Source organism: Convolutriloba macropyga, chromosome 7 (genome assembly GCF_964194025.1).
Source record: "Convolutriloba macropyga chromosome 7, txConMacr16.3, whole genome shotgun sequence".
NCBI classification, from domain to species: Eukaryota; Metazoa; Xenacoelomorpha; order Acoela; family Convolutidae; genus Convolutriloba; species Convolutriloba macropyga.
The window spans coordinates 14,166,948-14,193,998 of record NC_134474.1 but is presented as its reverse complement, the minus strand read 5'-3'; the positions used below and the strand labels follow the sequence as shown (position 1 = coordinate 14,193,998).

Genomic DNA, 27,051 nt, shown 5'->3' with positions numbered 1-27,051 from the left:
GGGAAATAGCCGCGTTGATTCCCATAACCACGATTGTGGTTGAAAGAACAGACAAAACAAATGAAAAATTGAATTGCTCTGCTATACTAAACATACTCAGCAGATTGCCAGAAAATAGCCGCCGTTGATTCCAATAAGCATGATTGGGATTGAAAGAATAGAAGATATTGAAAAAAAAAAAAGATTTTTTGGACAAAAACATTTTTTAAGTCCGATTTATTTTGATGGCATTTCGTAGTTGAGCATACTTCTGTTTCATAGATAGAGGCTACAGGGGCTACTATCAATACCAATAAGCATTAGAGATCTTAACTAAGACTTATAGGAACGACGTTCAAATAGCGGGAATCTAAAATTGGGCTTTATGGGTTTATCCCGTTTCTATTTCTGACTTCAATTTTTTACACTGATTCTGTTCATTTTGAATTGCTTTGCTGAGCAACTGATGTTCAAAATCACTTTTAGCAGAATGAGAGAAGAGAGAAACTAGCCTACAGAAGTCAAAGAGATTTCACGCAAAATGTTGAAAAAGCGGCAAAATGAGGCAAACCGAAACATTTTTTTTTGTTCGACGAAGTAGAAAAATTCAGGAGCGCTATAATAGCCGGCTGAGAAGATGAGGGCGGCTATTAAAAATAAAACAAAACCGGAGGACTACCGGGAAAATAGCCGCCGTTGATTCCCATAACCACGATTGGAATTGAAAGAATAGAAGAAAATAATTTGTACAAAATGATTTTTGTATAAAAACATTTTTGAGTCCAAACTATTTTGACGACATTTCAAAGTTGAACATACTCCTGTTTATTAATGAGAGGATAAATGGGCTATTATTAAAAGCAATAAAATATTAGAGATGGTTACTAGGACTTACAAGAACAAAGTTAGGGTAAGCGGCTTCTAATATTGGGCTTTATCGGTTGATCCCGTTTCTATTTCTGATTTAGTGATTTTTATACTGACTCTGTTCATTTTGAATTGCTCTGCTCAGCAACTACTGTTTGAACGCACTTCGAACAGAATGAGAGAACAGTGGAACTAGCCTACATATGTCAAAATCCACGAAAAATGTCGAAACAACCGACTAACGTCCGGCGAATTGCTCTCAAATGACCGGCGAGCAGTTGGCTTCGTCAGTAGCTAACCGCGGTTTAGTGAGGCCAGCTTTAGCTAAATTCAAGGGACGTGAGGTGAGCGCAGCGGAGAGTGGGAGTGCACCGAGGGGGGGGGGGGTGATGGGCAACATTAGGGGGTGGGGTGGTGGACAACAGTCCTTTTGGGGTGGGGAGGTGGGACAAAGGTGGGAGGGGAGTTTTGGTTGCACCGGGCCCTTATGGTACAAATGTAAACTTGACTGGGGGGGGGGTGCGAACCTGTGACCTCTCGAATGGTCACAAAAGCTTTCATTTTAGCAACAGACTCAATTTCTGAATGCGTGCGATTCAAATCACTCAAAAATCTAGAAATGAAGCGTGAGAAAGCCACCCCAGAAGTGAAATCGGAAGAATATTTTAAAAGAAACCGGTCAAATTTTGCACACAAGATACACACGTTTACAATAATGGCTTTAAACATTGTCCGAGGGCAATTAAACACGGTAACTCTGTGTGGTTACAGACGCAGATGTAAAATGTAGTACCTTGCAGAGTACAATGGGATGATTCTTGAGAAGGGTGATGACAGCGGTTGTTTCTGCTGCATGTGTTGTCATGGTCCATGATAGCAGGAGAAATCAGACTGTTGAGGAAATCGAGGGAGGCATTGCGAGAGTGGGTTGTTCTGCCTCCAAATGCCAGCCGAGATGAGGAGGTGGATTCGTTGTCACACCCATTTACTCCAATTTCGAAGGGCCCTTCCCACATATCACTAAGGTCACCCTGGAACAAAGACGAAAACTGTTCAACTTCGACAAAGCTAAACATAGCTGGCAGATTGCCAGAAAATAGCCGCAATAGATTCGTAGATCGGCAGTCTAAAAAAAACAGTAAAAAAGACAGACCAAAAAAATTCGTCTTGTCTTTTCATTGAAGGCTGATCTGTTATATTTTGATTTAAAAACTGTATAAGTTATTGCTGCCTCTATTAGCTGATCTCAAATAACCTTCATTTAGAGTAACATACACCCATTTGACCTTATCTCTTTGAATTAAAGTAAATAAAAGTCAATTTCAAAGTAAGGAAGTCATTTTTGAGAGTGAGGTAAGTCACGTGTGACCAAAAAATTAATCACGCGCATGAACAAAAAAAACTCGCTCCACTAAGAGCGAAAAATGACGTCACACATGCAATTCAGTTGAAATTGCATGAACGAATGAACAAAAAGTGGCTGTGACGTCATATGGTCGTAACAAAAATCATGACGACGAAATAAAAAAACATAGCAGGACAAGTCCTGACGTACAATTCAAAGAATTTTCATCGACTAAACAGAAAACTAGACCTAGAAAGGACTGTGAATGGATTGGGAAAAAAACCGATCCAAAAAATCGAAAAAACAGAAAAAATCAAAGGGAAATTGCCGCATGTGAAAAAACCACTAGCGAGAAAGCGATTTTTTGTTCAAACACCGTTTTCTCACTCTACTTTAAATTTAGAGCGAAAAAATTTCACGCCGCAAAACCACTCGCTTTTTCGCTCCACTTCCTGTTTCGGCGTGACCAAAATCACTACTCCAATTTGACTTCGAAAATCATGAAAATGTGTGAACAGATCTTAAAAAAAACATAGCCGGAAGAATTCCGGAAACGACTTGAAATGGAAATCCGTTTAAACGCCATCCAACTACTCATCAGACAAAACATGCCTCCACTAATTTATGATTATTTTGAAACAAAACCATATAACAAAATAGTAAAAACAAGAAAATCAAATCTGTTAAAATATGATAAAAAAATCTGATCAAATTTTGTCATAAATTGAGATCCCGAAAAAACTATCTCTGCCAAAATTACCTAATCAAAACAACTAGTACATACTAAAACCACTTATGAGAGTCTTTTTAAAATAACTGAAGCCAAATAATGAAAAAAACTCTTGCAAACAACTTGCACTAAAAAAATGGAAAACGTTAATAAGTTTTTAATTTTACAAAAAGCATATAAATCCAAAGAAAAATTCCTTTCAGCAAATAGGGAATCCAAATAATCGCAAAACAATAGGCAACTCATAATAGGCTAAGAAACATGTCTAAAAAACAGAAAAAAAAAACGAAAAACTGCAAAAAATTAAAAAAAATAGTTCAAATTTTCGGTATTTTTTTTGTCATATTTCTCAACACAAAAAGATTCATTTCCACAAAACTGTAGCCAATTGTTATCTATAAAATGCACAATTCATTATGTGTCTTTTCATTACCCATTTCAGGCAGTAAAACAAAACGATCGTCAAAAAATCGCAAAAATTAGCCCAAAAATCAGCAAAATACATGAAAAACCTCCGAATTAGCAGAAAACTCATATGAATTTCCAGAAACTTTCAAACCACTGCCAAATCCACCTTAAAATTAAAACAAAATCATAACAAAACCTCTTAACCAAAAAAATGAAAAAAAACTGCTTTAAAATGCCGCACGTGAACAAAAAATTTCGCTCGCTTAGAATTTTTTTTTCACACCTCAATTTCTCGCTCTCTAGAAAACAGCGATATGAACAAAAACCACTCTCTTTTCGCTCCGCTCTTCACTTTTGTTCAGCACCAAAATCACTCCAAATTTTTTCACGCGTTTCATTTCCCGCTTCAAAAATCACTCCAATAAAATTGATTAAAAAAAAGGACTTCTCCAATAGTCCTCTTCGAGTCGTAAAAAGACAGCGCCCCAATACAATTCAAATTCTTTGAACTGTAAAAAACCAAGAGAAGGCCAATAATAGCCCCAGCTATCGCTGTGCGGCTATTAAAAAACGACCCATTGCTAGTAGCAGAATCATTACAGTCAATAGAGTACACCTATCACTTGAATGCGGCTGGGGAGTAGGACAGTATTTGGAGTAAACTTCAAGGTTAAAAAACTTCGTGACCGATAAACAACTAACTTCCGTCATATTTTGTATGGAGTTTCCACATAGCTCGATCTAGATTCCGTGCCAACATGGATTATCGAACAATCTGTCAACCACGACTGGAGCAGCCACCTGAGGTTCTTTAATTTAAAATTTAGCCGAAAAAAAAGAATTAACTAGATCCCTTGGATAGAGAGCATTTCAGCGTATGGCTCAGCAATACCCTAGCTGTGTTGTGTTATGACGACTTAATAAACGAAAGAACCGACCTTTAGATAGGCAGCGACTATCAATGGGAGGAGAGTGGCTGGCACGATGTACAGCAAGGCCGGCTGAGCATGTTGAAAGATCTCCGAAGTCAAGGTTGCACAGATCAGACCTGAAATATGTTGTCTCTTTTACCAGCCCACTCATTCAATGAAAAGAGGAACTTGAAGGCCGTAAAAACTTTATCCAGATGAAACTTTACGCCGCCTTTAAGCTAAGTGCCCCAGCTTAAAGAAATGACTGTCTAATTAATACACTGAAAGGACAACAGATGAGGGGGAGGGGGCACGTGGGGGATGGGGTATTAGGAGTCAAATGGGCGGGAGGGGAGGTTGAAGTTGAGGGGCGGGGGAGGTCAACTCTGAGAACCACACACGCCCTTCACACCATGAATTTATGTCTCCAAACAGTTTCGATGAATCGCATACTTAGAATCTAGTAAGCCGAAAGGCTCTAAAGGGACTTCATGCCCTCCGAGCGCTATCTGTTCATACCAAGTTTGAGAACGAAAAGTCAAATGGACTTATAGGCAGGACTAATATCATTGCTACAAATTTCAATCGAGAACAATTAATTTCTTTGTAACCGTCAAAGGCAAAACTGAAAAAGAATTCGAAGTCTCACCAATCGTGTATCCAAACAACGCTGTCTGAAAACAAGTGATTGCACTACACACTGACAAACAGCGAACTGTACTTAAGCATCTAGGCTGCTCAATCATATTACTGGTATCTCCAGACGATGACGAATGGCTTCCTTTTGATCGAGAAGAGCATCTAGTTGTTCTAAAGAGGTTTTGAGATCGGTTCCTAAGGGAATCAAATCGGAGAATGAAACAGAGCAGCAGTCCAGGCATCACAACGTCTCCCAATCCCAGCATTGAGTAGTGCATATGTTGCTCCGAAATCAGCGCCATCGACGAGGGAGGGATCTAAATAATGATGAAGTAAGCATAGTTTCCTTGAACATAAATCAATAGTGCATTTATAGATTCGCGGATAAATATTCTTCTACTTTTTTTTATAGATCCAGACCAAAAACAACACCAAGAATGTACACCAAATATATGGCTCGTACAAGTCTGCGCGGCACAAATTGTTGCCACATACATTTTTAACATGCAATTTATTCGATTATTGAGCTATTGCAGAGACAAATTCATCTCAAAATTTCTTTGCTTAAACGTAAAAAGAATACGCAATAAAAAACCCGAGATTGGCATGTTTGACCTCACATTAGGTCGAAAAAGATAGAAACTGAAAAAATACGTGATTCGTGAGAATCGGTGATGCACATTCGATCAAATTTGAGACGCAAAATTGTAGATCTCAACATTGGATACTTACTGTCAGATTAATCAAGGAAAAGAAAACAGTTTAACTAATACTATTTTTGAAAATATTCAGAGGTTTTTGAAAAATTTGAAAAACAGTTAAAATTGAAAAACATAGCCGGCAGATTGCCGGAATAGCTGCGAAAGAATAGACCTGCGCGCCATATAATAGAGATAGAAACAGATACAGATCTAAATTGAAAAAAAATCGACGCCGCTCAAAAAACTAGGTAAAAAACATTCAGCGATAAATTAATAAAGCTTGTTAAAATTCATTCCGCAGAAGCCTCTTATTAGGGACCCTTTACTGCACAAATGAGTTCCTTTGACCTTAAACAAATTCAAACTAAACTTAAGTTTTAAAGTCAAAAGTAATTTTATTGAGTGAGGTAAGTCACGTATGATCAAAATCTAATCACGCAATCAACCTAAAAACTTTTGCTAAAGCGAGTGAGGAATGACGTCACGCGCGCAAATGCCGTTAGTGAGAGGAAGAAGTCATTCAGAAAATTTGACTTTTTCAGCTTTGCTGTGTGAACAAATGTAAAACGAAAAAAGAGCGTCAGACGACGAAACAAAAAAAAACCAAGAGCACCGCAATATAGCTACGCTCAGCTTACAGCTTCGCAGCTATAATAAAACCTCTAGTTTTAAAAACACCAACTGTTGATACTAACAGTAACAGATAGAGTCAAAACAAATTCAGCAGAAAATATTATCCCCAAAACACTGTATACACAAAATGAGCATCCCGTCGAAGAAATTCCTACTAGAAAAATCAACTTGAGAAACTTTAGTTTAGTTTAACCATTAAAATTTTAATAACCTATGGAGGAAAAATAATTCACGTTTTGACGAAAGCCAATTTAAGACTGATCAAAAAACTCAAAAATTCAAAAAACTACGAAAGGACGTGAAAATTGCACCATTTTGGCCCAAAAACTCACAAAAAACATAGCAGGACAAGTCCTGAAATACAATCCCCAGAATTGAATGAAAAACATAGAACTATTTAGAACTATTGAAAAACTGCTAAATGAGATCAAATTTTGTCCATTTAAATACACTCATTATTGCCGTTAGTGAGAATACCGTTAGTGAGAAGAAGTCATTCAGAAAATTTGACTTTTTCAGCTTTGCTGTGTGAACAAATGTAAAACGAAAAAAGAGCGTCAGACGACGAAACAAAAAAAACCAAGAGCACCGCAATATAGCTACGCTCAGCTAACAGCTTTGCAGCTATAATAAAACCTCTAGTTTTAAAAACACCAACTGTTGATACTAACAGTAACAGATAGAGTCAAAACAAATTCAGCAGAAAATATTATTCCCAAAACACAGTATACACAAAATGAGAATCGCGTCGAAGAAATTCCTACTAGAAAAATCAACTTGAGAAACTTTAGTTTAGTTTAACCATTAAAATTTTAAAAACCTATGGAGGAAAAATAATTCACGTTTTGACAAAAGCCAATTTAAGACTGATCAAAAAACTCAAAAAATTCAAAAAAAACGACGAAAGGACGTGAAAATTGCACCATTTTGGCCCAAAAACTCACAAAAAACATAGCAGGACAAGTCCTGAAATACAATCCAAAGAATTGAATGAAAAACATAGAACTGTTTAGAACTATTGAAAAACTGCCAAATGAGATCAAATTTTGTCCATTTAAATACACTCATTATTGCCGTTAGTGAGAATGCCGTTAGTGAGAAGAAGTCATTCAGAAAATTCGACTTTTCCAGCTTTGCTGTGTGAACAAATGTAAAACGAAAAAAGAGCGTCAGACGACGAAACAAAAAAAACCAAGAGCACCGCAATATAGCTACGCTCAGCTTACAGCTTCGCAGCTATAATAAAACCTCTAGTTTTAAAAACACCAACTGTTGATACTAACAGTAACAGATAGAGTCAAAACAAATTCAGCAGAAAATATTATCCCCAAAACACTGTATACACAAAATGAGCATCCCGTCGAAGAAATTCCTACTAGAAAAATCAACTTGAGAAACTTTAGTTTAGTTTAACCATTAAAATTCTAATAACCTATGGAGGAAAAATAATTCACGTTTTGACAAAAGCCAATTTAAGACTGATCAAAAAACTCAAAAATTCAAAAAACTACGAAAGGACGTGAAAATTGCACCATTTTGGCCCAAAAACTCACAAAAAACATAGCAGGACAAGTCCTGAAATACAATCCCAAGAATTGAATGAAAAACATAGAACTATTTAGAACTATTGAAAAACTGCTAAATGAGATCAATTTTTGTCCACTTAAATACACTCATTATTGCCGTTAGTGAGAATACCGTTAGTGAGAAGAAGAAGTCATTCAGAAAATTTGACTTTTTCAGCTTTGCTGTGTGAACAAATGTAAAACGAAAAAAGAGCGTCAGACGACGAAACAAAAAAAACCAAGAGCACCGCAATATAGCTACGCTCAGCTAACAGCTTTGCAGCTATAATAAAACCTCTAGTTTTAAAAACACCAACTGTTGATACTAACAGTAACAGATAGAGTCAAAACAAATTCAGCAGAAAATATTATCCCCAAAACACAGTATACACAAAATGAGCATCGCGTCGAAGAAATTCCTACTAGAAAAATCAACTTGAGAAATTTTAGTTTAGTTTAACCATTAAAATTTTAAAAACCTATGGAGGAAAAATAATTCACGTTTTGACAAAAGCCAATTTAAGACTGATCAAAAAACTCAAAAAATTAAAAAAAAAACGACGAAAGGACGTGAAAATTGCACCATTTTGGCCCAAAAACTCACAAAAAACATAGCAGGACAAGTCCTGAAATACAATCCAAAGAATTGAATGAAAAACATAGAACTGTTTAGAACTATTGAAAAACTGCCAAATGAGATCAAATTTTGTCCATTTAAATACACTCATTATTGCCTTTAGTGAGAATGCCGTTAGTGAGAAGAAGTCATTCAGAAAATTCGACTTTTCCAGCTTTGCTGTGTGAACAAATGTAAAACGAAAAAAGAGCGTCAGACGACGAAACAAAAAAAACCAAGAGCACCGCAATATAGCTACGCTCAGCTTACAGCTTCGCAGCTATAATAAAACCTCTAGTTTTAAAAACACCAACTGTTGATACTAACAGTAACAGATAGAGTCAAAACAAATTCAGCAGAAAATATTATCCCCAAAACACTGTATACACAAAATGAGCATCCCGTCGAAGAAATTCCTACAAGAAAAATCAACTTGAGAAACTTTAGTTTAGTTTAACCATTAAAATTTTAATAACCTATGGAGGAAAAATAATTCACGTTTTGACAAAAGCCAATTTAAGACTGATAAAAACTCAAAAATTCAAAAAACGACAAAAGGACGTAAAAATTGCACCATTTTAGCCCAAAAACTCACAAAAAACATAGCAGGACAAGTCCTGAAATACAATCCCAAGAATTGAATGAAAAACATAGAACTATTTAGAACTATTGAAAAACTGCCAAATGAGATCAAATTTTGTCCATTTAAATACACTCATTATTGCCGTTAGTGAGAATGCCGTTAGTGAGAAGAAGTCATTCAGAAAATTTGACTTTTCAAGCTTTGCTGTGTGAACAAATGTAAAACGAAAAAAGAGCGTCAGACGACGAAACAAAAAAAACCAAGACCACCGCAATATAGCTACGCTCAGCTTACAGATTCGCAGCTATAATAAAACCTCTAGTTTTAAAAACACCAACTGTTGATACTAACAGTAACAGATAGAGTCAAAACAAATTCAGCAGAAAATATTATCCCCAAAACACAGTATACACAAAATGAGCATCGCGTCGAAGAAATTCCTACTAGAAAAATCAACTTGAGAAACTTTAGTTTAGTTTAACCATTAAAATTTTAATAACCTATGGAGGAAAAATAATTCACGTTTTGACAAAAGCCAATTTAAGACTGATAAAAACTCAAAAATTCAAAAAACGACAAAAGGACGTAAAAATTGCACCATTTTAGCCCAAAAACTCACAAAAAACATAGCAGGACAAGTCCTGAAATACAATCCCAAGAATTGAATGAAAAACATAGAACTATTTAGAACTATTGAAAAACTGCCAAATGAGATCAAATTTTGTCCATTTAAATACACTCATTATTGCCGTTAGTGAGAATGCCGTTAGTGAGAAGAAGTCATTCAGAAAATTTGACTTTTCAAGCTTTGCTGTGTGAACAAATGTAAAACGAAAAAAGAGCGTCAGACGACGAAACAAAAAAAACCAAGACCACCGCAATATAGCTACGCTCAGCTTACAGATTCGCAGCTATAATAAAACCTCTAGTTTTAAAAACACCAACTGTTGATACTAACAGTAACAGATAGAGTCAAAACAAATTCAGCAGAAAATATTATCCCCAAAACACTGTATACACAAAATGAGCATCCCGTCGAAGAAATTCCTACTAGAAAAATCAACTTGAGAAACTTTAGTTTAGTTTAACCATTAAAATTTTAAAAACCTATGGAGGAAAAATAATTCACGTTTTGACAAAAGCCAATTTAAGACTGATCAAAAAACTCAAAAATTCAAAAAACTACGAAAGGACGTGAAAATTGCACCATTTTGGCCCAAAAACTCACAAAAAACATAGCAGGACAAGTCCTGAAATACAATCCCAAGAATTGAATGAAAAACATAGAACTATTTAGAACTATTGAAAAACTGCTAAATGAGATCAAATTTTGTCCATTTAAATACACTCATTATTGCCGTTAGTGAGAATACCGTTAGTGAGAAGAAGTCATTCAGAAAATTTGACTTTTTCAGCTTTGCTGTGTGAACAAATGTAAAACGAAAAAAGAGCGTCAGACGACGAAACAAAAAAAAACCAAGAACACCGCAATATAGCTACGCTCAGCTAACAGCTTTGCAGCTATAATAAAACCTCTAGTTTTAAAAACACCAACTGTTGATACTAACAGTAACAGATAGAGTCAAAACAAATTCAGCAGAAAATATTATCCCCAAAACACAGTATACACAAAATGAGCATCGCGTCAAAGAAATTCCTACTAGAAAAATCAACTTGAGAAACTTTAGTTTAGTTTAACCATTAAAATTTTATAAACCTATGGAGGAAAAAAATTCACGTTTTGACAAAAGCCAATTTAAGACTGATCAAAAAACTCAAAAATTCAAAAAACTACGAAAGGACGTGAAAATTGCACCATTTTGGCCCAAAAACTCACAAAAAACATAGCAGGACAAGTCCTGAAATACAATCCAAAGAATTGAATGAAAAACATAGAACTATTTAGAACTATTGAAAAACTGCCAAATGAGATCAAATTTTGTCCATTTAAATACACTCATTATTGCCGTTAGTGAGAATGCCGTTAGTGAGAAGAAGTCATTCAGAAAATTCGACTTTTCCAGCTTTGCTGTGTGAACAAATGTAAAACGAAAAAAGAGCGTCAGACGACGAAACGAAAAAAACCAAGAGCACCGCAATATAGCTACGCTCAGCTTACAGCTTCGCAGCTATAATAAAACCTCTAGTTTTAAAAACACCAACTGTTGATACTAACAGTAACAGATAGAGTCAAAACAAATTCAGCAGAAAATATTATCCCCAAAACACTGTATACACAAAATGAGCATCCCGTCGAAGAAATTCCTACTAGAAAAATCAACTTGAGAAACTTTAGTTTAGTTTAACCATTAAAATTTTAATAACCTATGGAGGAAAAATAATTCACGTTTTGACAAAAGCCAATTTAAGACTGATCAAAAAACTCAAAAATTCAAAAAACGACGAAAGGACGTAAAAATTGCACCATTTTAGCCCAAAAACTCACAAAAAACATAGCAGGACAAGTCCTGAAATACAATCCCAAGAATTGAATGAAAAACATAGAACTATTTAGAACTATTGAAAAACTGCCAAATGAGATCAAATTTTGTCCATTTAAATACACTCATTATTGCCGTTAGTGAGAATGCCGTTAGTGAGAAGAAGTCATTCAGAAAATTTGACTTTTCCAGCTTTGCTGTGTGAACAAATGTAAAACGAAAAAAGAGCGTCAGACGACGAAACAAAAAAAAACCAAGAGCACCGCAATATAGCTACGCTCAGCTTACAGCTTCGCAGCTATAATAAAACCTCTAGTTTTAAAAACACCAACTGTTGATACTAACAGTAACAGATAGAGTCAAAACAAATTCAGCAGAAAACATTATCCCCAAAACACTGTATACACAAAATGAGCATCCCGTCGAAGAAATTCCTACTAGAAAAATCAACTTGAGAAACTTCAGCTTAGTTTAACCATTAAAATTTTAATAACCTATGGAGGAAAAATAATTCACGTTTTGACAAAAGCCAATTTAAGACTGATCAAAAAACTCAAAAATTCAAAAAACTACGAAAGGACGTGAAAATTCACCATTTTGGCCCAAAAACTCACAAAAAACATAACAGGACAAGTCCTGAAATACAATCCAAAGAATTGAATGAAAAACATAGAACTATTTAGAACTATTGAAAAACTGCCAAATGAGATCAAATTTTGTCCATTTAAATACACTCATTATTGCCGTTAGTGAGAATGCCGTTAGTGAGAAGAAGTCATTCAGAAAATTTGACTTTTCCAGCTTTGCTGTGTGAACAAATGTAAAACGAAAAAAGAGCGTCAGACGACGAAACAAAAAAAAACCAAGAGCACCGCAATATAGCTACGCTCAGCTTACAGCTTCGCAGCTATAATAAAACCTCTAGTTTTAAAAACACCAACTGTTGATACTAACAGTAACAGATAGAGTCAAAACAAATTCAGCAGAAAACATTATCCCCAAAACACTGTATACACAAAATGAGCATCCCGTCGAAGAAATTCCTACTAGAAAAATCAACTTGAGAAACTTCAGCTTAGTTTAACCATTAAAATTTTAATAACCTATGGAGGAAAAATAATTCACGTTTTGACAAAAGCCAATTTAAGACTGATCAAAAAACTCAAAAATTCAAAAAACTACGAAAGGACGTGAAAATTCACCATTTTGGCCCAAAAACTCACAAAAAACATAACAGGACAAGTCCTGAAATACAATCCAAAGAATTGAATGAAAAACATAGAACTATTTAGAACTATTGAAAAACTGCTAAATGAGATCAAATTTTGTCCATTTAAATACACTCATTATTGCCGTTAGTGAGAATGCCGTTAGTGAGAAGAAGTCATTCAGAAACTTTGACTTTTTCAGCTTTGCTGTGTGAACAAATGTAAAACGAAAAAAGAGCGTCAGACGACGAAACGAAAAAAACCAAGAGCACCGCAATATAGCTACGCTCAGCTTACAGCTTCGCAGCTATAATAAAACCTCTAGTTTTAAAAACACCAACTGTTGATACTAACAGTAACAGATAGAGTCAAAACAAATTCAGCAGAAAATATTATCCCCAAAACACTGTATACACAAAATGAGCATCCCGTCGAAGAAATTCCTACTAGAAAAATCAACTTGAGAAACTTTAGTTTAGTTTAACCATTAAAATTTTAATAACCTATGGAGGAAAAATAATTCACGTTTTGACAAAAGCCAATTTAAGACAGATCAAAAAACTCAAAAATTCAAAAAACGACGAAAGGACGTAAAAATTGCACCATTTTAGCCCAAAAACTCACAAAAAACATAGCAGGACAAGTCCTGAAATACAATCCCAAGAATTGAATGAAAAACATAGAAAAATTTAGAACTATTGAAAAACTGCCAAATGAGATCAAATTTTGTCCATTTAAATACACTCATTATTGCCGTTAGTGAGAATGCCGTTAGTGAGAAGAAGTCATTCAGAAAATTTGACTTTTCCAGCTTTGCTGTGTGAACAAATGTAAAACGAAAAAAGAGCGTCAGACGACGAAACGAAAAAAACCAAGAGCACCGCAATATAGCTACGCTCAGCTTACAGCTTCGCAGCTATAATAAAACCTCTAGTTTTAAAAACACCAACTGTTGATACTAACAGTAACAGATAGAGTCAAAACAAATTCAGCAGAAAACATTATCTCCAAAACACTGTATACACAAAATGAGCATCCCGTCGAAGAAATTCCTACTAGAAAAATCAACTTGAGAAACTTCAGTTTAGTTTAACCATTAAAATTTTAATAACCTATGGAGGAAAAATAATTCACGTTTTGACAAAAGCCAATTTAAGACTGATCAAAAAACTCAAAAATTCAAAAAACTACGAAAGGACGTGAAAATTCACCATTTTGGCCCAAAAACTCACAAAAAACATAACAGGACAAGTCCTGAAATACAATCCAAAGAATTGAATGAAAAACATAGAACTATTTAGAACTATTGAAAAACTGCTAAATGAGATCAAATTTTGTCCATTTAAATACACTCATTATTGCCGTTAGTGAGAATGCCGTTAGTGAGAAGAAGTCATTCAGAAACTTTGACTTTTTCAGCTTTGCTGTGTGAACAAATGTAAAACGAAAAAAGAGCGTCAGAAGACAAAACAAAAAAAACCAAGAGCACCGCAATATAGCTACGCTCAGCTTACAGCTTCGCAGCTATAATAAAACCTCTAGTTTCAAAAACACCAACTGTTGATACTAACAGTAACAGATAGAGTCAAAACAAATTCAGCAGAAAATATTATCCCCAAAACACTGTATACACAAAATGAGCATCGCGTCGAAGAAATTCCTACTAGAAAAATCAACTTGAGAAACTTTAGTTTAGTTTAACCATTAAAATTTTAATAACCTATGGAGGAAGAATAATTCACGTTTTGACAAAAACCAATTTAAGCCTGATCAAAAAACTCAAAAATTCAAAAAACTACGAAAGGACGTGAAAATTCACCATTTTGGCCCAAAAACTCACAAAAAACATAACAGGACAAGTCCTGAAATACAATCCAAAGAATTGAATGAAAAACATAGAACTATTTAGAACTATTGAAAAACTGCTAAATGAGATCAAATTTTGTCCATTTAAATACACTCATTATTGCCGTTAGTGAGAATGCCGTTAGTGAGAAGAAGTCATTCAGAAACTTTGACTTTTTCAGCTTTGCTGTGTGAACAAATGTAAAACGAAAAAAGAGCGTCAGACGACAAAACAAAAAAAACCAAGAGCACCGCAATATAGCTACGCTCAGCTTACAGCTTCGCAGCTATAATAAAACCTCTAGTTTTAAAAACACCAACTGTTGATACTAACAGTAACAGATAGAGTCAAAACAAATTCAGCAGAAAATATTATCCCCAAAACACTGTATACACAAAATGAGCATCGCGTCGAAGAAATTCCTACTAGAAAAATCAACTTGAGAAACTTTAGTTTAGTTTAACCATTAAAATTTTAATAACCTATGGAGGAAAAATAATTCACGTTTTGACAAAAACCAATTTAAGACTGATCAAAAAACTCAAAAATTCAAAAAACTACGAAAGGACGTGAAAATTCACCATTTTGGCCCAAAAACTCACAAAAAACATAACAGGACAAGTCCTGAAATACAATCCAAAGAATTGAATGAAAAACATAGAACTATTTAGAACTATTGAAAACTGCTAAATGAGATCAAATTTTGTCCATTTAAATACACTCATTATTGCCGTTAGTGAGAATGCCGTTAGTGAGAAGAAGTCATTCAGAAACTTTGACTTTTTCAGCTTTGCTGTGTGAACAAATGTAAAACGAAAAAAGAGCGTCAGACGACAAAACAAAAAAACCAAGAGCACCGCAATATAGCTACGCTCAGCTTACAGCTTCGCAGCTATAATAAAACCTCTAGTTTTAAAAACACCAACTGTTGATACTAACAGTAACAGATAGAGTCAAAAACAAATTCAGCAGAAAATATTATCCCCAAAACACTGTATACACAAAATGAGCATCGCGTCGAAGAAATTCCTACTAGAAAAATCAACTTGAGAAACTTTAGTTTAGTTTAACCATTAAAATTTTAATAACCTATGGAGGAAAAATAATTCACGTTTTGACAAAAACCAATTTAAGACTGATCAAAAAACTCAAAAATTCAAAAAACGACGAAAGGACGTGAAAATTGCACCATTTTGGACCAAAAACTCACAAAAAACATAGCAGGACAAGTCCTGAAATACAATCCAAAGAATTGAATGAAAAACATAGAACTATTTAGAACTATTGAAAAACTGCTAAATGAGATCAAATTTTGTCCATTTAAATACACTCATTATTGCCGTTAGTGAGAATGCCGTTAGTGAGAAGAAGTCATTCAGAAAATTTGACTTTTTCAGCTTTGCTGTGTGAACAAATGTAAAACGAAAAAAGAGCGTCAGACGACAAAACAAAAAAAACCAAGAGCACCGCAATATAGCTACGCTCAGCTAACAGCTTCGCAGCGATATTAAAACCTCTAGTTTTAAAAACACCAACTGTTGATACTAACAGTAACAGATAGAGTCAAAACAAATTCAGCAAATATTATCCCCAAAACACTGTATACACAAAATGAGCATCGCGTCAAGGAAATTCCTACTAGAAAAATCAACGAGAAACTTTAGTTTAGTTTAACCATTAAAATTTTAATAACCTATGGAGGAAAAATAATTCACGTTTTGACAAAAACCAATTTAAGCCTCATCAAAAAACTCAAAAATTCAAAAAACTACGAAAGGACGTGAAAATTCACCATTTTGGCCCAAAAACTCACAAAAAACATAGCAGGACAAGTCCTGAAATACAATCCAAAGAATTGAATGAAAAACAAAGAACTATTTAGAACTATTGAAAAACTGCTAAATGAGATCAAAATTTTGTCCATTTAAATACACTCATTATTGCCGTTAGTGAGAATGCCGTTAGTGAGAAGAAGTCATTCAGAAAATTTGACTTTTCCAGCTTTGCTGTGTGAACAAATGTAAAACGAAAAAAGAGCGTCAGACGACGAAACAAAAAAACCAAGAGCACCGCAATATAGCTACGCTCAGCTTACAGCTTCGCAGCTATAATAAAACCTCTAGTTTTAAAAACACCAACTGTTGATACTAACAGTAACAGATAGAGTCAAAACAAATTCAGCTGAAAATATTATCCCCAAAACACTGTATACACAAAATGAGCATCGCGTCGAAGAAATTCCTACTAGAAAAATCAACTTGAGAAACTTTAGTTTAGTTTAACCATTAAAATTTTAATAACCTATGGATGAAAAATGATTCACGTTTTGACAAAAGCCAATTTAAGACTGATCAAAAAACTCAAAAATTCAAAAAACGACGAAAGGACGTGAAAATTGCACCATTTTGGCCCAAAAACTCACAAAAAACATAGCAGGACAAGTCCTGAAATACAATCCAAGAATTGAATGAAAAACATAGAACTATTTAGAACTATTGAAAAACTGCTAAATGAGATCAAATTTTGTCCATTTAAATACACTCATTATTCTACGCACAAGCCCTGAAGAGTTGATTGGCCACTTAAGATAAAAAACTCGAGAAAAATGAAAACTACTCTAGAAAAATTGAAAATTGTTAAAATTAAAGTTCAAATTTTGCAATATCAATAAGTTTAATTGCAAACAAATGCAAATTTTATTGAAAAGTTGCTAAAAATTATTAATTATCAAACACTAGAGGAGGCTTCATGACCCCCAGGCCTGGAAATACTCAGAAAATGGCAAACACTTTCAAAGCATCAAAATTAATATTTTGCGTGTTGAGAGCACAACACCCAGAACACAATCGTTAAAATTTGTCATTAAAATGTTGAGAACCTTTCCATTGCCACTACAAGATATGCTCTAACCTATTATTCAAACCTAGTAGAGGATTTATGGCTCGAGAGGCTAAAAACATTTAATATAAAAACTTTTTTGAAAAACTTTAAAAAATGCTAAAACTATTATCATTTTTTGTGTTAATGTTTGCAGTATCAAACCATATAACTCACAAACTGGTCACAAAAATTAATAATGTCTTGCAAAAGGCCTTTATCAACTTTGATAAACGTCAATATAAGACTGAAAAAACTCGAAAAATGACAAATAACAAAATCTCACCATTTTGGGCTAAAAAAACACCTGAAGGACCTTTTAACCACTCTAAGCACTTGGAAGACTACCAAAACCAGCTTACGTCATCTATTGCAACTTAACACTCGTCGAGTTTTACCTGTTATTGCATTTCAAAAACTAAAAGACAAAAAATGGTGTAAAACATCATACAAAAAACATAGCAGGACAAGTCCTGAAATACAATCCGAAGAATTGAATAAAAAACTTTACGTTACTAAACCTAACCAGCAGCTGAATTGAACAATGCCAGCCAAAAAACAATTTCAAAAGTTGAGCAACTAGAAAAACAACTCATTAAAATATAATCATTGCTAAAACTCTTGAAGCTTTTACCCTGAAGTCCAAAATTTCTAAATTTTGCGCTTTTAATATGCTCAAAATCATGTCTCGAATCTGTCAAAAACTCATCTGAGCGTCCTCAGAAAGATTTTACCCAGAAGGTTTTTGCCCAGATCCATGTAAATGTGCCCATTAAACCACGCAAAAGCATTGAAAAAGTTTACTGGTCACTTAAGATAGAAGAAATCGAGAAATATGACAAATACTAGAAAAACTGTAAAAAGTATTGAAATTTTCAAAATATCGCAATATTATTATGTTCATGTGCAAAAAAATGCAAATTGTACTGCAAAGTTGCGGAATTAGGGATAAATATATCTTCGCTACCAATTCGTTGTCTCCAGAATCTATCCATTAAACCAATTTCAAGCCTAAAAATGTCTCACTGGCCCACAAAGATCGATAAACTCTCAGAACAGTTTTCAGAAAATTTAGAAATTTCAAATTACCAAAAAATTTGCACAAATTCATGAAATTAAAATGTTCAAGATGGTTCCATTGCTACAACAAACCAAGCAGTAACCTAATATCAAACCCTAGAGAAGGTTTTACAGCTCCTGCAAAATGAACCATTTCAAAAACTTAAAAATTGCAAAAACTAGTATCAGTTTTTGTGTTTATGTTTGCAGTACCAAAATATAAAGCTCATAAAATGGTCATTAAATGAAATTATATATTGGAAATGATCTTATCAACGTTGATAACCGTCAATTCAAGACTAATCGAACAAAAACACAAAAGATGAAAAATTACACCATTTTGGGCTCAATAACTCCTAAAAATGACGTTTTAACCACGAATTAAGGCCTTCAGAGCAGCTGCATCACACCGATTCAGCACTTGAAGGACTGCTGAAGCCAGCTTTGAGCCTCAAATGAAACTTGATACCCAATGGGCCTTACCTGTTTTGAAAGATCAAAGTCATCGAAAAATGTGTCAAAATATCTTAAACATAGCTGGCAGATTGCCAGAAAATAGCCGCAATAGATTCGTAGATCGGCAGTCTAAAAAAAACAGTAAAAAAGACAGACCAAAAAAATTATCTTTTCATTGAAGGCTGATCTGTTATATTTTGATTAAAAATCTGTATAAGTTAATGCTGCCTCTATTAGCTGATCTCAAATAACCTTCATTTAGAGTGATACACACCCATTTGACCTTATCTCTTTGAATTAAAGTAAATAAAGGTCAATTTCAAAGTGAGGAAGTCACTTTTGAGAGTGAGGTAAGTCAAGTGTGACCAAAAATTTAATCACGCGCATGAACAAAAAAACTCGCTCCACTAAGAGCGAAAAATGACGTCACACATGCAATTCAATTGAAATTGCGTGAAAGAATGAACAAAAAACGGCAGTGACGTCATATGGTCGTAACAAAAATCATGACGACGAAATAAAAAAAACCAAGAGAAGGCCAATAATAGCCTCAGCTATCGCTGTGCGGCCATTAAAAACATAGCTCGAAGAATTCCAGAAACGACTCGAAAAGAAAAAGTGATTATCTTCACTGACCCAATGAACATCATTAATAATTTCACAAAACATTTTCACAATGTATATTTTCACGCGAAAAAAAATGTAATTGACAAAAACTGAAATATCATCTGATAACATTAACTATTAGTTTCCACTTCAGGAAACAATTCCCAAAAAATACTAAGACCTGTTATACAAGTTATTTGCGAGAAAATATTACCATTTGACAGACAAACCAACAAAGTGGGTTAAAAAACGGAAAGGGAAAAGACGAAAACGAAAAACAACATTTTCTCCTCAACAAAAGTCAAAACTCAAATTTTCAACCTTTATTCTCAGAACATTCTCTACTACGTGCTCTGGTATATGGGTCACCCACACAATACTTATCGGAGAACCAAAAAACAACAAATAAAACATCCAAGGAAAATATCCTGAAAAAAATTAGAGAATTGTATATAAAAATTCAGTGAAAAGCGCCATGCATTGCTTTCAAGTTTCACTTCATAGCAGCCACGGCTATATAATAGCTCCTAATAAAAATTGGCCAAGAAAACTTGCAGCCAGATGCATAAAATTAGAAAACAAAACAATCCACTTGCAGCGAAAAACGTGATCAAAAGGTGAAGCGAATTAAAAAACATAGCAGGACAAGTCCTGACGTACAATTCAAAAAGTTTCATTGACTAAACAAAAAACTAAACCTAGAGCGGGCTATGAATGGATTGGGAAAACCAATTAGAAAAAAACCAATCCGAAAAATAGAAAAACAGTGAAAATCAAATTTAAATTGCCGCATTTGAACAGAAAACCACTACCGAGAAAGCGAATTTTTGTTCAAACACCGTTTTCTCACTCTACTTTAAAATTAGAGAGAAAAAAATCACGCCGCAATACCACTCGCTTTTTTACTCCCTTCCCAATTGACTTCAAAAATGATGGAAATAAGTGAACAGATCTTAAAAAACAATACTTGAAGCCAAATCATGAAAAAATAAGCTCCAACAACTTGCACTAAAAAAGTGGAAAAAGTTAATAATTTTTTCAAGATTACAAAAGCACACAAATCCAATTCTTTTCAACCAATAGGGTATCCAGGTGCTCACAAAACAATAGGCAAGTCATAATAGGCTAAAAAACTTGTCTAAAAACGAAAAAATACGAAAATTAAGAAAAAAGTTTCAATTTTCGCCAATTTTGGTGATATTTCTCAACAAAAGAATGCTTCATATCTACAAATCTATAACCAATTGTTATCTAAAAATTGTTCAAGTCATAGGGGTCTTTTCAATACTCATTTGAGGCAGCAAAACAAAACAATCGTTAAAAATAATGCAAAAATTAGCCGAAAAATCAGCAAAATACATGACAAACCTCCGAATTAGCATAATAACTCATATGAATTTTCAGAAACCTTCAAACCACTACCAAAACCAGCCTAAAATTAAAATCATAACAAAACCTCTTAACCAACAAATCGAAAAAATGCTTTAAAATGCCGCACGTGAACAAAAAATTTCGCTCGCTTACAGAATTTTTTTTTTTCACATCTCAACTTGTCGCTCTCTAGAAACTAGCGATATGAACAACAAACCACTCTCTTTTCGCTCCACTCTTCATTTTGTTCAGCAACAAAATCACTCCAATAAAATTGAATAAAAAAAGGACTTCTTCAATACTCCTCTTCGAGTCGTAAAAAGGACTTCTCCAATACTCCAAGAATTTTTAAAATGGAGAGCGCCTAAAAAATAGCCGTTGAGCGTTGAGAGGCTGACGGCGGCTATTAAACATACTACTACTACTGCTAATAGTTGTGAGCTTCACCTTTAGGCTCATTTTAAGGATCTACCAGTCAAGTTGAAAAAATCGACGCCGCTCAAAAAACTAGGTAAAAAACATTCAGCGATAAATTAATAAAGCTTGTTAAAATTCATTCCGCAGAAGCCTATTATTAGGGACCCTTTACTGCACAAATGAGTTCCTTTGACCTGAAACAAATTCAAACTAAACTTAAGTTTTAAAGTGCAAAAGTCATTTTATTGAGTGAGGTAAGTCACGTATGATCAAAATCTAATCACGCAATCAACCTAAAAACTTTTGCTAAAGCGAGTGAGGAATGACGTCACGCGCGCAAATGCCGTTAGTGAGAGGAAGAAGTCATTCAGAAAATTTGACTTTTTCAGCTTTGCTGTGTGAACAAATGTAAAACGAAAAAGCGTCAGACGACGAAACAAAAAAACCAAGAGCACCGCAATATAGCTTCGCTCAGCTTACAGCTTCGCAGCTATAAAAAATCTGCATCAACGCAGTTCAATATGGAGCTTAAATCATCAGCACTATTACCAACTTAGTGTAGAACATAAAATTGTAAAATAGAATATTTCAGAAGAGAAAATTAACATATCACACACCTCCCAATTGTCATCCCGGACTTCTGTATCGTCTTTATTCCTGCCTCTCTTTCTCACAGCGGACTTGTGCATGTCTCTAAGGAGTCCACGGGCAACGTCCACCCCGGCATCACTCCTACCTGGTACATCCTTTCCACCGAAGCCATGGCCATTCGTGACCTGGTCGTCTGCATGCCATTGCAGTTCATTCGACAATCGCCCTGAGAGCATTTCGTGGCGCTTAGATGCTGAAATTTAATTAGTCGATTTTACTGCAGGACTAATTTCATGTGTAGACGACCAAAATTAATTGGCAGCAGATCACAATACAAACAATAACTAATTGCTACCTTGAACTAAGTCCGTGTTGTGGTGGTAATGGTGTGAGTGGTGGAGATTGTGTTGATGTCTTAGTTGATCTCTGCTATTCTTGGGCAGATAGATGGTCTGCCCAGGGTTATTCTGGTACAATTGGGTTCCACTACCGTCACTAACAACTTGACCGCCGAATCCACCACCAGAATTTGTGTCCCCAGTTATCAACAGTTGGCGATTACTAACTTCACCCTCCCACGCCATGTGACTGAACAGACAAGGATAGAAAAACTCAAGATTTTATTAAAACAGACGATTGAACTAACTAATAAGATTTTCACATCTAATGAGAAACAAACATCGCTGTAGAACATATAGCAACAGTAACAGAAGAGGTTTGATTGAGTTGCTGATGCAACATAATGAATGTTTTGTTTTTTTTTTTAAATTCAAATAGCATATTTGCCGCATAGTTTATTATTAACTGAAATATTTTCATTTTTTTTCGAAATATATATTTTAAACTTCTTACCGTCTTTTTGCAACAGTCTATAACTGAGAGCTTTTATTACAAAGGATTCCTTTTTTGACCTTGAAATCAAACTTTTTGAAAAGTCAAAAACTTAATTATGAAATTCAGTTCGAATTAGTTTAAGACTTGACGTCAATCACATTAAACCAGCGAAGTGTAGTGGAGCAGCGACCTGCGCGCGTGAACAGAGCCGTTCTTTCGAGGATTGCGACATGAAACGAGAAGATAAAACCAAAAAGCATCAGAGGACGAAAAAAACCAAGTAATAAAAGATAAAAATCAAATTGCCGCTAGCGTGAACAAAAAACCACCAGAGAAAATGAATTTTTGCTCAAACACCATTTTCTCACTCTAATTTAAAATAAAACAATTCACGCCGCCTCTTTTTACTACTTCGGCGTAAGTAAAATCAAAACTTCTTTTTGATTTCAATCAATACAAAGTAAAAAGTGTAAAACGATTTTTAAAAAAGAAAACTTCAGAATCGACTCGAAGTAAAGCCTGGTCTAAACCGCAGCTAATAACTCACTCGAGTAACCAAATTATATAACTCAATTCGAAAAAGCGGAAAACTATAAAAAAGGACAAAATATCAGATTCTGGATATCAATTGTTTTTGATAAGATTTTTGAAATTGATAACTTTCTTTAAATTCCTCAAGCTGCCAATACAAATCAATTATTCTCAACAGGATTAAAAGATACCGTTTCCTTTCCATAAATTGTTACTTCATAAAATACGAAACAGTAGAGCAATATATACAAAGAAAACCGAGAAAACGAAACAGATAGCATTCAAAATCTGATGACACACCTTTGAAATCTGGCGTCATTTCTTTGTTAAAATATTTCTTCAAGTCAGATTCCAACAAATGTTTTCCGGAAAACTTGTGGCGATTTGAAGTGAAAATTAAAGTATGTGCTGGTTAAAAAATCTTGACAGAACCAAGAAACATAGCCAACAGATTTCCAAAAAATAGCAGAAATTGATTTCCATAGACCGGAGTGCGATAGAAATGACAGAAAACGACTCGTACAAAAATAATCTTAAAGAGCGAATTAAATTGAATTCAATTGGTAGTATCAAAACCAAAAAGCAAGAGAGACGGTAACTAGGGCTATCCAAAGTTGAAGTAGCGGGCATCTAAAATTGGGCTGTATAGGTTTATCCTGTTTCTATGTTTGATTTCGTTTATCCGCACTGACTGTTGATTCTAATGTGTTTTGATGCGCATCTGATTTTTCAAAGCTCTTTGAGCAGACTGAGAGAAGAGTAAAACTCGCCTAAAGCAAGAACTGACTAGGAATGGATTCGTAAAATCATGTCGAAAAAACCCGATAGCAAGAATTGACTCTCAACTTTAAAAGCATCCCGCTTTTTTGCTCCATTTTCTGTTTCGTCATGACCAAAATAACTACTCCAAGCCGGCTGAGATGAGGGCGGCTATTAACGATACCCGGCATATTCTCCAAAAATAGCCGCCAGTGATCCCGATGACGCCGATTGTGAGAGAAAACAAACATAGCCGGCAGATTTCCGGAAAAACAGCCTCCGTTGACGCGCTTGATGCACATCGGGATTGAAACAAAAAACATACCCAGCAGATTGCCGGAAAATAGCCGCCGTTGATTCCAATAAGCATGATTGGGATTGAACGAATAGAATATATTGAAAAAAAAAGATTTTTGTGCAAAAATATTTTTTAAGTCCGATTTACTTTGATGGCATTTCGTAGTTGAACATACTTCTGTTTCTTAGAGAGAGGCTACAGGGGCCACTATCAACACCAATAAGCATTAGAGGTGGTAACTAATACTTATAGGAACGACGTTCAAATAGCGGGCATCTAAAATTGGGCTTTACGGGTTTATCCCGTTTCTATTTCTGACTTCAATTTTTTATACCGACTCTGTTCATTTTGAATTGCTTTGCTTAGCAACTGATGTTCAAATTCACTTTTAGCAGAATGAGAGAAGAGAGAAACTAGCCTAGAGAAGTCAAAAAGATTTCACGCAAAATGTCGAAAAAGCGGCAAAATGGTAAAGCGAAAAAAAGTTTGACGAAGTAAAAAAAAAATACGAGCGCAATAATAGCCGGCTGAGAAGATGAGGGCGGCTATTAAAAAGAAAAAGAGACAAACTGAAAAATTTTTCTCTTTTTCATTCAGTGTTAAAAAGTTTTCTAATTGGGCGTGCAGTATCAGCTAGATTCTAAAATTATACATAATTTAGTTTCTAAACTGAAAGCTAATAAACTTTATACCAATTTCAGCTACCAAACATTCTAATGAAATTTGATAACCTAATGCTCAATCACTTAATGACCGAGCTTTATTGATTTATCTCGTTTCTTCTGATTTTCCGCTTTTGACTTTGACAGTATTCACCACATTGCGTAATTCAATGCGTGAAATAAATTAAAATCCATTCAATGGAAACAGTGAGGGAGGTAAGTCAGAAGTCCAGAGTGAAAATCGTGACTTATGTGAAACGCAAAACGTGATCAAAAGGTTAAGCGAATATTAAAAAAAGGAAAGCGCATAAATGATAGCCGTTAAGAGGCCGACAGCGGCGGTTAACACGAACAGAAAAAAATTGATTACAAAAAATGGCAAAAGTGGGTGCTATTTACATTTATTTTGTATTCAGGCATACTCCTGTTCTTTAATAACCTGTTAGAAGGATTAGTATCATTAGCACTAACAATTAGACTTAGCTACCATGAAACTAAGCCCAATCAGATCTAAGTACAGCGCATTTAAAATTGTGCTTTACGGGTTTATCCCGTTTCTATTTTTCATTAAGTTTTTTTGATATTGACCATGTTAATTTTAGATAGCTTTGCTGCGCAATGGCTGTTTGAAAGCACTGAGCAAAATGAAATTAAGCAAATTGTCGAAAAAGCGGAAAAATTGGGTAAAGCGAAACAAATTTTTGCTTACAAAAAAAACATTAGGAACGCAATAATAGATGACAGTGAGAATGTCGGCGGCTATTAAAAACAAGAGAAGGCTGCACTATTGCAGCTACTAATCAGCACGCAAACAAATAATCTTTGAAATTAAGCTACCAACAGGTTGTCTCCCTATAGGAACGAAATATGTCAATTCAAATAACATAGCCGGCAGATTGCCGGAACAGCTGCGAAAGAATAGACTCGCCTGCCGTATAATATAGAAACATACAGATAAAAGTTGAAAAACTTATCGACCCCGCTCAAAAGGCTATGTAAAAAAATCAGCGAATGATTAATAAAGCTTGTTAAAATTCATTGCGCAGAAGCCTTTTCATTAGGGACCTTTATTACACATATGTGTTCCTTTGAGCTTGACCTTACACTAACTCAAAAAATTTTAAAGTGCAAAAGTCTTTTAATTGAGTGAGGTAAGTCATTTACGAACAAATCTAATCACGCAAAAAACGTTTGATAGAGAGAGTGAGAAATGAGGTCACGGGCGCAAAATCCGTTAGTGAGAGTAAGAAATTCAGAAAGTTTGACCTTTTCAGCTTTGCTGTGTGAACAAATGTAAAACGAAAAAGAGTGTCAGACGACGAAAAAAAAAACATAGCCGGAAGAATTCTGAAAGCGACTACAAAAAACTTCACAAAAAACCTTAACTGCAACTGAAGCCATTACCTTTTGTATTAAACCATTAACTCATTACCTCCCCAGGTCTGATCTAAAATTGGTTGAATTTTAACCACTGTCACCAAGAGAAAAAATGCACCAAAAACTTTTATTGAAAACGTTTGGTAACGTTAAAAAAGTCCTAAATGATTAAGATGGTCAAAAAACATAGAGGTTAAAAAAGCTGACAGCGCTATCAATTGCTCTCAAATATTTCATGATCCTAATCTCAAAAAGATCGCGAAACCAAACGGAAGATAAAGATCTTAGAAACTAAGTTAAATTTTTCAAAAAGAATACTCAAATTTAAGAACCAGAAAACCACTACAAAAAATTACTAATCACTGAAACAAAAACTTCACATATTTCTTCCTTGTTGTATATATGCTCAAGAACCTGATTTCATACTTATTCAAAAAGGAATCATAGATAAACTAATCACAGTTATTCAAAATTGATCATAGAACAGACATAAGCAACAGAATGAAATGCAAAAGCAAAAAGTAATTTGAAAGCAATACCAGGGCCGGAAGAAAATTGCAATAAACACTAACAAGTGGAAATTTTGAAAAGCATTCCATTACATCTAAAAACTCAGTAACCTATTGTCAAACAATAGAGGAGGTTTCTTGACACCTAAGGCCAAAAGAACTCCGACAAAAATTTTCAAAAAGCCTGAGAAAAATATTGATAACCATTTCATGAAATCTATAAACTATGCGA

General features: G+C 34.6%; 1 protein-coding gene across 1 annotated transcript in view; it reads right to left on the bottom strand.

The window, feature by feature from the left end:
* Positions 1-27,051, bottom strand: part of LOC142342623 (uncharacterized) — a 63,424-nt gene that overhangs the window by 5,282 nt on the left and 31,091 nt on the right. Inside the window, exons 10-14 of the mRNA XM_075394043.1 lie at positions 22,205-22,437; positions 21,876-22,102; positions 4,890-5,196; positions 4,268-4,377; positions 1,640-1,877 (exon numbers count right to left, since the gene is read on the bottom strand). Of these exons, the coding sequence (XP_075250158.1) occupies positions 1,640-1,877; positions 4,268-4,377; positions 4,890-5,196; positions 21,876-22,102; positions 22,205-22,437 (1,115 nt within the window). The remainder of the gene's footprint in view (positions 1-1,639; positions 1,878-4,267; positions 4,378-4,889; positions 5,197-21,875; positions 22,103-22,204; positions 22,438-27,051) is intronic.